A 12,164-nucleotide genomic window follows, 5' to 3' on the forward strand; every position below is an offset into this window, starting at 1 on the left:
ATATTCAGGGATTACACTGCGCATGTTATCTAATTCTTTGGAGAGATTGTTCCTTTGGATTGAATCCAGGGCAAATAAAAGCACACAGAGCTCTGAATGAAGGTGACTACTCTACTGAACTGTAGGGAACCTCGAGTAGTAGACATCTTTGCAGTGAGCTTATTGAAAGAAAAAAAAAAGACTTGAACGTTCATTCAAGTAGGCCATAACCCCAGCCTCCCATTTCATATTTTTTGCTTCACAGTCTTCCTGTAAGGACTTAAAAAGACTTTTCTCCGGAACTCAGGTGAGTCCTAGGTCCTAGATTTGGAAAGAACTGTTTTTAGAAAGGAAGGTGAGAAATTATTCTTTATGTTGTTATCCTTCTATAAACATGCAATTTAAGGTTTGCATAAAGATCGTAGAGATCATCTAGGTCTAGGCCGGACTTGTTACCTGCCGAGCCCTTAGAGTATTGCTTACTTTCCCTGCGTATCTTTTCTCCTCTCCTCCAAATGGTAGTTCACCGTTACTTGAACACTAGGGAAATGGAACCCCTGTCTCCCGAGGTAACCAATTTATAAAGAGGGGTGATTGCTGAACTGTTCTTCCCTGTGGTGAGCCAGAATATACCTTTCTAAAACATCTAACTAGTGGTCCCACTTCCATCCTTAGAAACTTATTAAGCAAATTTAATTCTTTCTCCTTTGGACCACTTCTCCCTTGTCTCTTGCACCCTTCCTACTTTGAAAGAAAAAATGTCCAGACTAAACAAATGTCTATTTTTCTTCAGTCATTTATTGTACGATGTAGCTTTTATTGCTCTTTACTGTCCTTGCTATCATCCTGTGGATGAGAGCTGTTGTGTTTTCCTCGAGTATGGTAGCCAGACTGATTGATATTTGTAGATGGGACAAGTGCTTCCTTTGCCCTGGAAGCATTCTGTTAATGTCCTCAAACGGTATATTCGATTTAGTCAGCCGTATTATATTATTGAGTCCTTGAGCCACCATTACCCACCTCTACTTATGCTTTTGGTTCGCTTGGACACTTACATGGAAGAAAAAAAAAAAAAGAACGTTTTCATGTAAAAATATCAACACGTGTGAATTTACATACTGAAAGATACTCGGAATGGAATTTGTTACCAAGATGGAGACGGTGTCATCCTGGTGAAAACTAAGGAATTAGACATTTCTGTGAAATCACACTGACTGGCCAATAGTCTCCGATCCTTTGCCTCAGTTTTTATTTCATTGAGTGCTATATTACTATTCTCCATACAATGCCATTACTAATTTCCCACTCATTTTCTTCTTGGTAATAGTGGAAGGAACCTGACCTGCTAATCAGGAGACCTAGATTCCCGGTCACATTTAATCCTTACTTTCTCTTTTTCACTTACGAGTAGGAGGCCTTTCTATAAAGAACACACCAAAATTTTCTAAACTTATTAAGATGATAATTTTTCGTCATAATATGTGATATTTAATTGTCAATTATATTTTTAATTTTAATCTTTACTTTGTGACAATAATAATTTGGACCTGGGGAGTATATGGCTATTAACTTTGTAGAAATATTTATTCATCTTCTCAAGAGCACATTTTTCCATCAAGGTGAGCTATATTTATAACTGAAAACCTGAATTCTACAAATAGAGACACAATATTTTTACTTTATTTTTTTCTTTGAAGGGCCTAAATCATGAAGAATATATTAAACTTTATGGGTCATTTGAGCTGGTTAACAGGGATTAGTATTTTGGTAACTAGGAAGTAGTTTACATCAGAAGAGATGTGTTTAAACAGAGAAATGATCCTGTGAACTTCTACATGGGAAAATAAGAGTATTCTAGAACATCATTTTCAAAAAATACAAGACATATTTCTCTTAATGTGAGAATAAGATACTAGGATCTGTTTCTGTTTTTAATCTAAGAATATTAGAAATTAGACTGTGCTAGTGTTTCATATATGGCTTGACATTAGTGCCCTAATTTTATCCTTATGTGTATCAAGTCTCACAGATTATATGAGAATTCCTGCAAAAATAGTAGGAGTTACATGAACGTATAGAAGTTAACAGTGGCATTTTCACTTTTAATTTGTGCTTTAAATGCATTTTTAATAAAGTGCAGTTTAAACGTGTCAGGATTATGGATTATGTTACCTTAAATTATTACAGTCATTCCTTCAACGAATTTTTATTGATCACATGCTATGTGCCAGTCACTGTTCTAGGTGCTATGAAAGACAGCAGTGAACAAATAATACTTCTCTATTCTCATGAAGATCACATTTGAGCGAAGAGAAACAATGAAAAAATAAAATATGTCAGGTGAGGATAAGTGCTGGGAAGATGATGAAAGCAGGGGAAGGGATAGAGAATGTGGAGGGCAGGGGGCTCTGTTTTCTGTAGGGTGGTCAGGGAATGCAGTGAACAGAAACCAGAAGGCAGTGCAGGAGGCTAAGCCATGCAAGCAGTAAAGCAAGTCCCAAAGGTTTAGAAGTACGAATGTGCTTCATATATCAAGATATAGTAAAGGGATGTGGTTCAGATAGAATGAACAAAAGGGAGAGTGGCTGGATGAAACATTTGATAGAATCTTTATAATACTTTTTAATATGATGGGAACAATAATAAGTTTTTGTGCAAAAATAGGATCAGTGGTTATTATTGCAGCAAAGTATTGAAGACTGGTCTAACATGAGGCTGAGTTACTTGTTTGTGTTTTACATGAAACAAGTGTTCCAAAGTTTCTGGTCTTTTTAATGATGGTGAGTAAGGATTTGGAAGGGATGTGTTATCTATACTTTTGAAAGAAGAAATCCCTTTCAACTACCCTGGGAGAAAGTGACATTTTAACAATGCAAGAGGATAACTAACTGCTTTTTGAAAGAAAGTTGTGCTGTGGAGAGAGCATTTTGAAAGAAGTTTGGAAATGTTTTCATACTTTTTTTTTTTAATTGCAGTTAGTATAAATTTGTCAGCTCAAAACTCATATATATATAAAAAACTCTGGAAATAGAATTCTTTAAACTATTCATAAGTCTTCTAGAATTTCAGTAGGTTTTGTACTTGTTAAAATACAAAACTGTTAACACCTATTATTATTAGCATACAATTATTAAAAGCCAGGGAGATGAAAATGCACTAGGTAAATCTCATCAAAAGTTTGTATAATTGGTAGATGAAAATGAAGAAACGATGTTGTATTTAGTAAGCCCAGTCAAAAATGCACTTATTTTTATGTCTGCTTCTCATGAGTTCCCTTTTTCAACAATAGCAAATGCTAAATCAGTTTTTAAAAAGCCCAAGCTTAGAATCAGAGGCACTGTTATAAAATATTAAGTGATTTTTTAATGAAGCATATTAAATCACATCGTTCTTGCTCTATAAAAAATGGGATGATTTATGTTTTAAGAAATTTACAAATGTTTTGATACTTATACTCCTCTCTTTCAAAACTGTTTTATTATAAAAACAACAGTTAAAATTTACAGAGGGAATATATATGCTTATGTAAAATTTTCTTGTTTATAAGGAAGATCTGCAGGTGAAAAGAATTTGGAAATCATTATTCTAGATGTTTATTAATGTTCTTGATCCAGGGAGTAAATAACTATACCTAAACCATAAGTCTGAGTTTCAAAGGGACCGTGTGTAACTTGAGAAAGCATCTGACTTGGTTTTAGTCACTGTACATTTAATTTTGAAATTTCAATAACTTCAAAATGGGAAGATTGTCCTCCTTACAAATAGGAGGTATGGGTTTTTAACAAACTAAAAGTTGAGAAATAAAGATCTAAAACTTTACATCTACAAGTTGTGATATGGCTTTTGAAAATGTCTCAAACTTCTAAGTGGTAAGGTTAAAGACCTATTCGAGGAGCTAAGAAGAGGGTTAATGAAAGAGGTGACAGGAGGTAAGGGACCAGAGGAAGGGCCTCTACCAGTGGAATGTGGTGGTAGTTTGTGATACCTATGGTTGGGATATCATTTTTATATGGGTATGTCTAATAACTGTTAATTATATTTTAAATTGTAATTAATAGTTATTATTTATAAAAAGGATTTTTTGACATGATTTTTATTAGTCTCAGAAATGTGGATACAGTGTGTGCTTTGGATTTTGGTTTTGTTTTTGTTTGTTTTGGTAGGCAGTCCATAGGAAGTGGCTTCATAGCTTGTAAATTCTCCCTGGATAATATTCCCAAAGAGAAAATGTTATATTCGCTATGTGTTACTGAATAATTCTGAATTCCCTTTACATGAAAATAGTTGTAATTACTACATAGTGACAAATTAATTCCTTCTATCCGAAATCACAAAATCTTTTAGATGAGAGAAAAGGAGGCTTTTTTCCTGCTAAGAGCAGTAGATCCACGGAGTTTGGGAAAAAAACAATCAAAGGCCATATATTAAAATGCAACTTTAATTTATTTCATTTCAAAACTTCCCTGGGGGTAGCTTATATAGAATGTTTTAAAATTATTATTTTAATGACTTTCAACTTGGGAGATTATGCTTATGTCACTATGTGTCCTTAAAAAAAGATTGTAAGGATGAGAGTCATGCAAAGAAGGCAGAAAACAGTAGAGGAACTGAGGTTCTGAGAAGTACTATGAAGGTAAACACTTGTCACAGTACTGTCCACTTTGTTCAGTCTTGTTATTCCTTGAAATTCAGACGCTCTTCTAAGGTCTTCATAGCTCCTCCTCTGCTATACCTCTGAGGTTGGTGGGAATTGTTCTCTGTGCTCCTTTGGCAGGAAGCGTAGCACTGTTACTCTGCACAGAATTACAGACTAAATTCAGACTCACACATCTTTTTATCTGTCTTTCCTGGATTCATTAAGTGTTGCCTATTAATGTGTATGTCGTTAAGAGTATAGTTCTTAAACTTTAAAGTGTTTCGGTGGGGTACGTTATTTGATTGTAGGTAAATTCTGTGAGGCATGACTAGATTTACCTAATTTCATTTTAAAGGGAGTGCCTTTTTAGAAAGTGCCCTGTCAAAATGAGTCTTACTCTCCAGAACGCATAAGCTCAGACCACATATGAGTCCGTGTGGGATTCCTCAGGTTCCTCTGAATATGTTTTTTCTTGTTGCCATTGCCCTAAATTTCGACACAGAGCTGAACCACACAGACTCTTTAGCCTTCACTAAATCTAATTATTCTCTCTGTGACGGCATCATGCACATTTAGTTCGAAAAGAGCAGAAGACTCCTGCTAATTAGACTAGAGAAGCTTCATGGTATATATTCTGATATATATGCGTGGGTGAGTGAACTTGTAGTCTAAAACATCTCTGGATTGTTCCTTCTGACAAAACTGGTTTGAGATTGGAACCAACAGGATTTTGATGCTGGTAAGGATCTCTAAAATTGAGATGCCAACTATTGACAGTGGCTCCACTACTTCCTAGCTTTGTGACTTGGGTGAGTTACTTAACCTCTTTGTGCCTTAGTTCTTCCCATCTACAAAATGGATATAGTAATTGTACTTGTTTAGAACCTGATATTACTGTAATGTGCGTATGTGCTTTAGCATAGTATCTGGCACATAGTAAGTTCTCAATAAATGCTAGTTGCTGTTATTAATATTATCCCATGTAAAATCTTTGTTCAGCTTATCTTTTACTTTTCAGTCCAGGGATACTTTTCCAGAAATGCACAGTTCTTTACCTTGATTTTTGCTTAATAAAAATTGTCAAATGCCAATTTTGAAAGTCTATATGTAAACTAACTTGCTAGGAACAACCATCTGGAACATGATGGGGGATCACCAATCCTTATTTATACAGTTGTAAATATATTTATAAGTGTTTAAAGGAAAATATTTGTATAGTCACTATGTAGACTTATGATTAAATATATGCTCATTTATTCCTCCATCATGTCAGAAACCTTATTTTACTTGGCAGTTTTGTTCTAACAATTTTAAGAAAACAACTGACAGTAATGTTGTTGCATTCAAGATTGGTTACATGAGGTTCTGAAAGAGGTGAAACTGAACTTGGATATCACATCAGCTTGGTTTTGACAAAAAAAAAATTTAGGCCCCATGACTTCTGTAGAATAAGTAAAGGGGAAAGGAATGTGACTTCTATGGTTGTCTCCCGTAAAAATTGACCTTTTTCTACTGGCATGTGTAAGGTTTATATATGTCCTTTTACATTTAACTTTTTCTTAGAATTCATAAAAATTTTATGGGAACTAAACTCGATTATCAAGATAAAGTTCTTCTTTATTTTCAGATTTCAACTATTGCAGAAAGTGAAGATTCACAGGAGTCCGTGGATAGTGTAACTGATTCCCAAAAACGAAGAGAAATTCTTTCAAGGAGGCCTTCCTACAGGTATGGAATTTGATTGTTTAAAGAATTTAGAATCAAAGATGTCAGTAAGCCTTAGGTACTTAGAGGTGAAAAAATGTTAGAAGATCGGGCCACCTGGGTGGCTTTGTTGGTTAAATGCCTGCCTTCAGCTTAGGTCCTGATCCCAGGATCCTGGGATTGAGCCCCACGTCAGGCTCCCTGCTTGGCAGGGAGCTTCTCCCTCTGCCTGCCACTCCCCCTGCTTGTGCGCTCGTGTGCACTGGCTCACACTCACACTCGCTCTCACTCGCTCGCGCTCTCTTGACAAATAAATTCTAAAAAGAAAAAAATAGAAAAGATGTCAGAAGACCAATTAGGTGCTCAATTCGGGACCACAGAATTTACTTTTCTTCATCTTGAGGTATTTCTCTCTCTCAGTTGAAGTTTATTGTACAGAATAAGAGAACTTTTTCCTCTGCACAGTCCTGGATCAACAGTGATTTTTTTTTTTTCTGCTTCTGTTTTTATAGACTATGCCAGCTGCTGCTTTTTTGTTTAAAAATTTGGAATGTATTTCATTAAGTTATAGCATTTCTAGTTATTTGTTAGTTCTGACACGATACTATTTATCTGTTTAACAGCACATTTGCAAACCATTTCTTGTGCCATGGTATTTAGTGGCTGTTTATTAATTTAGTATTTGTTTCAGGATGATGCTTTGCTGATATCCCCTAATTTTAGGGCACCCTACTATAGTTTTTGTGTTTATTTGTGGAGGTTGTCTAGTCTATGACCTGCCTCGAAGATGTACCAAAATCATTTTTTTTAATATGTAGAAATTGGCTCCATGCTAAATACCTCCAGGAAGAGCAATTCCATAAATACTCATAAGCTTGCTTCAAAGCTCAACAAATTTCAAACTTCTACTATTTCTTCTTGTTATTAGCCTAAGTTATTTCTGTTTTCAAAGGGATGCTTAAAATTTTTTTCCACTCAACTACTAAGCTAACCCTTTTCTCTTTTAAAATAAAGGATCCTAAATGAGTATCAACAAACTGACTTTGAATTCTTAAGAAATTTTGATAACAAGTATATGTTGTATGCATTTATGCTCATTTTTTTAATATAGCAAATTTTAGATTTGAACTTTGAAATCTATCTCATGTTAGTTTTTAACACTTTTTTTTTAATCCAATGTATTTATTTAATATATTCATCACAAGGGCTCAACCAGAGACTTAATTTAAAAAACAGAAACAAAACAAAAATGACACCACAGCTGAAGATACACAGTCCTAGATAGAAATGAGGAAAAAGACAGACTGTCTAAGGAGAAAATAAAAAGACAAAATAAAAAGAGAGGCTAGACAGTCAGGGATCTTGGCTGGAGACCTGCTTTGAGTAGGTTTCTTGTAGATACTTCTTAAAGGCTGTGGGGTTTTTCCAGAGCTCGGCAGCGTGTGTGTTCAAAGGACTATCAATGTTTGGTTCTCCTAGCAGGCTCTGGATGGACATCAGGATGGTCCTGACGTCATATAGGGCTGACCACTTGTCCTTCAGGATGTCCAGGCAGGTGTTCCCCTGGGTGTCCACGTTGGAGTGGTAGCAGGGTGTGAGGAATTTCACTGTGGGCGCATTGTAGGAGTAGCCACTGGGGAACTCCAAGGAGAGCTTATACCGCAGGTCTTCATACACTGTGCCAGCTGCTCCGTGGATGGTCCCCACCCATTTGAAAAGGTTGTCTGATTCAGGGAAGGCAGAAATTCCTTTGTCACCGGACATCATGAGGGTCATCAGCTCCTGCTGTAGCCTCTTGCCCACAGGTCCACAGGCGGTGCCCCCACTGGGCTCGGCTCCTTTGCGGGCGGCGGCGACGCTGGCGGCAGCTGGGTCGCGGTTCTGGGAGGCCATCCGGGCGGCGCGAGGAGGGAAACAGGAACTCGGAGAGCAAGACCGCAACTGCCAGTTTTTAACACTTTTAATCTTGAAGCAAATCCAACCAGCTTTGGAGACATAAACCTTCTCTGTATATAAATTTCAGGCAAATAGTTGTAAATAAGTTCTGTAAATTCTAGTTGTAGACCTTATAAGAGCTTTAGGACACCTGGGTGGCTCAGTTAGTTAGGTAGGTGTATGACTCAGACTCTTGATTTCATCAAGAGATCAAGCCCCGAGTCAGACTCCTGCTCAATGTGAAGTCTGCTTGAGATTCTATGTCTCCCCTTCCCTCTGCCCCTTTACCTACTTGTGCTTTTTCTCTCTAAATAAATGAAGTCTTAAAACATAAAGTAAAATAAAACAAGAGTTTTATGCTGAAAAAGATCTTTTGTTATAACCTGTATCTTAGCAAGGATCATTTAAATAGTAACACCTTAATTCATAATCAGATAGAAGATGCCTGAGACCACACCTGCGTTAGAGAGTTCTGTTCATGAAAGATAATACATCTTCCCTTAAAATCATTATGTATCATTTTTATTTTAGGCTTACAAATTCTTGATACCTAGCTTTTCTGTCTTGACTATAACAGCATCTTTAACAGAATCCTTATGATACACTTGTGAAGTTGGAGAAATGGGGATTAATTGATACACCCAGCTTTATAGTGATTAAATTATACAGAGAAATTTCTTGAAGGGCTCTCACTTCATCTCCCCTGGCTTGGTATTTTTACCAGCGGTTCAGCTGAAAAACACAGAAGCCATGTTTATCAGATTGCACGTGGCAGAACTTTAAGGGAGAGTGCCCTTAAAGAGTGCCCTAACGGATATGAGAATAAGTGCTTTGAAAGATCATAGCCAAGGAAAATTCTGTCCGTTGTTGGTGATAATTATATAATTTCTGAAATTGAGTCTAAAAACCAGTTCTTTAAGTATAAGATTCTGGATTAAGAATTCATTTTTGAAAGATAATTGTGCTCTTTAATTATCATTAAGATATACATAGACAGTCTACATTAAGGGAGGGAATTAATCTCACTGCTCAGACCACATCTGGAATATACTGTGAGAGAAAGTGAAATATATGCCCAAGATACAAGAATGACCAAAATGGTCTAGGTCAACAATATTAGATACTAAAAAGAGAAGACAGGATGTGATTACTGGCTTCATGAAAAAGATAAGATTTATTTGTGTGTCTAGAGTACTAGCTTTCAAACTTTTATTTTGACCACAATGCACAGTAAAAGATATATCTTTACATTTTACTCTGTATATACATTATCTATATTCATTTATGGATACACACACACACACAGGTACACACATATTTCTACCTATATATAGGCATCTGAAGCAAAATATATAGCAGTACTCACCTTTATCATATATGATGTCCAGCTGTTTTTTTATTTGTTTCATGTTGATTGCAAACATACGTAACTCTTTTCACGGCAATGTATGGGTTGTGAACCATACATAGTTTAGGATAGGTTTGAAAAACATTGCACTGAGGACCAGTACTATTCAAAATGTGGTCCAGAGACCACACTGGCAATCAGAATCTGGTTAGAAGTACAACTTCTTGTGCCGCTACCACATATTCTAATGAATTAGAATCTGTGGAGTGAGGACCCGGGAATCTGTTTTGACATGCTCTTCAAGTGCTTCAGTGCTAAAGTTTGAAATGATGTTCTAGAGCAATGATCAGCGTATGCTCTCTGTTGCCCCCCCCCCAAAAAAATTATTTGTTTATTTATTTATTTGAGAAAAAAGAGTGCATGCATGGGAGAAGGGACAGAGGAAAAGAATCTTCAAGCAGAGCTCCAGTGCAGGCCTCCCATGATCCATGAGATCACAACCTGGGCCAAAACCCAGAGTTGATCTTTTGACCAGCTGTCAGTCTATAAGCTGTTGAAAATAGTTGTGTTTCTCATTCACAAAGAGATAGGGAGAGAAAAATCATCCTTGTGGTAAGAATAGGAGTTTGCTAAATGAAAACAAACAAATGTGGAAAAGAAATGATTAACAAGTCTGAGAAATGAGAGATACAATTAGTGGAATTAAGAAAAATAACAGCCAAAAATAAATAAATAAATAACAGCCAGTTAGTGGGATAAACAAGATTTGAGTAGCTGATCAGAGAATTGGTAAACTGGAAGGGGACTAAAAAATTACTGAGAATAGAGAACAGAAATAGGGAGAAAATGAGAAAGGTGAAAAGTCATGGGGAATAGAGTGAGGTGCTCCAGTAGAAGAAGCATTTACAGAATTTTCAGAGGGGAAATAGGGCCAAAAGAAATGTTAGAAGAGTAATAGTAGAATACTTTTTACAATTCCAGTAAAGGCAATTAACATGGGTAAATATAAAAGCCAATATTATATTCTTTGCTTTGAAATGCTTTTTTTCCGGTGTGATTGGAAAGACAAATGCATAAAATAATAATTATGACTTTGTTAATGCACACACAGTATATGAAAATGTAATTGTGACTATAGCAGCATAAAGCAGTGGGGTTTGGGTAGACTGTTGAAGCTAAATTATTAATTCATGCTGGTTTGTTAGAAGTTTAAGATGTCAGAAATTACTTAGGTGGGTTTTTCCCCCCTCTTCTGTGATTATGCCACTCATTTGGAATACAGTAAGGTTTATTATTTTTATTTGTATTCCATTTTAGAATTTTTTTCTCCATCCTCCTTGATTTTTTTTTTAATGTGTGAAACATGAACATGGTTCTTTGAAAAGTCAGAATTATACCAAAAAATGCACATGCTCAGAAGTATTCCCTCCCAATTTTTCCTTTTTTAAAACTTCTTTCTTACCAATCCCAGTGGATTAAGCAATCTCATTAACTTTATCTGGTTTATTCTTTCTGAGTTTCTTCTTCAGTAGAACAAATGCATGTATATTATTTTACTTTCTTTCTTATAAAAAAGGTACCATGCTATACCCATTATCTGGATGAACTGTAGTTTATTCAGCCGCTTTCCTATGTAAACCGTTTCCAGTATTTTTCAGCTACAAACAGTGCTACCGTGAATAACCTTATGTATGTATTTTTGTACTGTAATAAGTATATCTTAAGGATGTATTCCTCGAAGTAAGATTGCTGTGTAAAGATGTAGTTTTGTTACATGTCACCAAATTCGTTCCAGAAGGGTTGTGCCAATTTTATACTCAAAATAGTGAGAATGTCTGTTTTCTACAGTTTTGCTAAGAGAATGTATTGTTAAACTTTTTTTTTTTTTTTTTTTTACTTTTTACCAGTCTGAGAATTGAAAAGCTTAATCAGGTTTTAGGTATTTATTTATTTACTCATCCATCCATTCATTCATTTATTTATTTTTGCCTAAATTTTTCCGAGTTCTTTATATATCAAGGCTATTGACCCTTTATCTGTAATATATGTAAACATTTTCTCCTAGTATTATTAATCATTTTTAACTTTTTTTTTGGTGTTCTTTGCCCTGCAGAAGGATTTTTTTACTGTAGTCAGTGTTAATAATCTCTGCTTACACCTGTATTTCCAATCACAGCCTTTCTTTTCATTCAGATTAAAGAGAAATTCATTTCTTTTTTTTTCTTTTTTTTTTAAGTCCTTGTATGATTTTATTTTGACATTTAGATCTCTCATCCATGTATGGTCTGTTCTTGTTCTTACATTTTAAGCTACTGTCCTGGGCACCTGGGTGGCTCATTTGGTTAAGACTCCAACTCTTGATTTCAGCTCAGGTCATGATCTCAAGGATCACGAGATTGAGCCCTGCGTGGGGCTCCACACTCAGCACTGAGTGTGCTTGTCTCTCTCCCTCTGCTCCTTTCCCCACCCACAGGCCTGCTCGCTCGCTCTCTATCTCTCTCTCTCTCTCTCTCTCAAATGAATAAATAAATACAGTCTTTTTTAACTGCTGCTGTAAGTATT

General features: G+C 35.8%; 2 protein-coding genes across 7 annotated transcripts in view; one reads left to right on the forward strand and one right to left on the reverse strand.

Moving 5' to 3' along the window:
* The window catches only part of CREB1 (cAMP responsive element binding protein 1), a 62,790-nt gene that overhangs the window by 25,111 nt on the left and 25,515 nt on the right, over positions 1 to 12,164 (forward strand). For 5 of the 6 annotated variants that reach the window (XR_006606354.1, XR_001181464.2, XM_045078653.1 and 2 more), the window contains exons 4-5: positions 245 to 286; positions 6,243 to 6,343. Coding sequence is in view for 4 of the 6 variants with exons in the window: in XM_045078653.1 (XP_044934588.1) it covers positions 245 to 286; positions 6,243 to 6,343 (143 nt within the window). In the remaining 2 variants the exon portion in view is untranslated. The remainder of the gene's footprint in view (positions 1 to 244; positions 287 to 6,242; positions 6,344 to 12,164) is intronic. The other variant, XM_004764258.3, reaches the window with a different exon arrangement.
* LOC101676938 (ubiquitin-conjugating enzyme E2 C-like) lies at positions 7,471 to 8,431 on the reverse strand. The gene has a single exon (XM_045078663.1). It carries the CDS (start codon positions 8,210 to 8,212, stop codon positions 7,673 to 7,675), a length of 540 nt encoding a protein of 179 aa, XP_044934598.1. The 5' UTR covers positions 8,213 to 8,431; the 3' UTR covers positions 7,471 to 7,672.

This window comes from Mustela putorius, unplaced genomic scaffold (genome assembly GCF_011764305.1).
Source record: "Mustela putorius furo isolate JIRA1106 unplaced genomic scaffold, ASM1176430v1.1 tig00000275_pilon_pilon_pilon, whole genome shotgun sequence".
In the NCBI taxonomy this organism is placed as follows: domain Eukaryota; kingdom Metazoa; phylum Chordata; class Mammalia; order Carnivora; family Mustelidae; genus Mustela; species Mustela putorius.

What these genes read in the sequence shown, in the direction of transcription:
- LOC101676938 (XM_045078663.1), bottom strand. Translation starts at nt 8,212, where the DNA reads ATGGCCTCCCAGAACCGCGACCCAGCTGCCGCCAGCGTCGCCGCCGCC.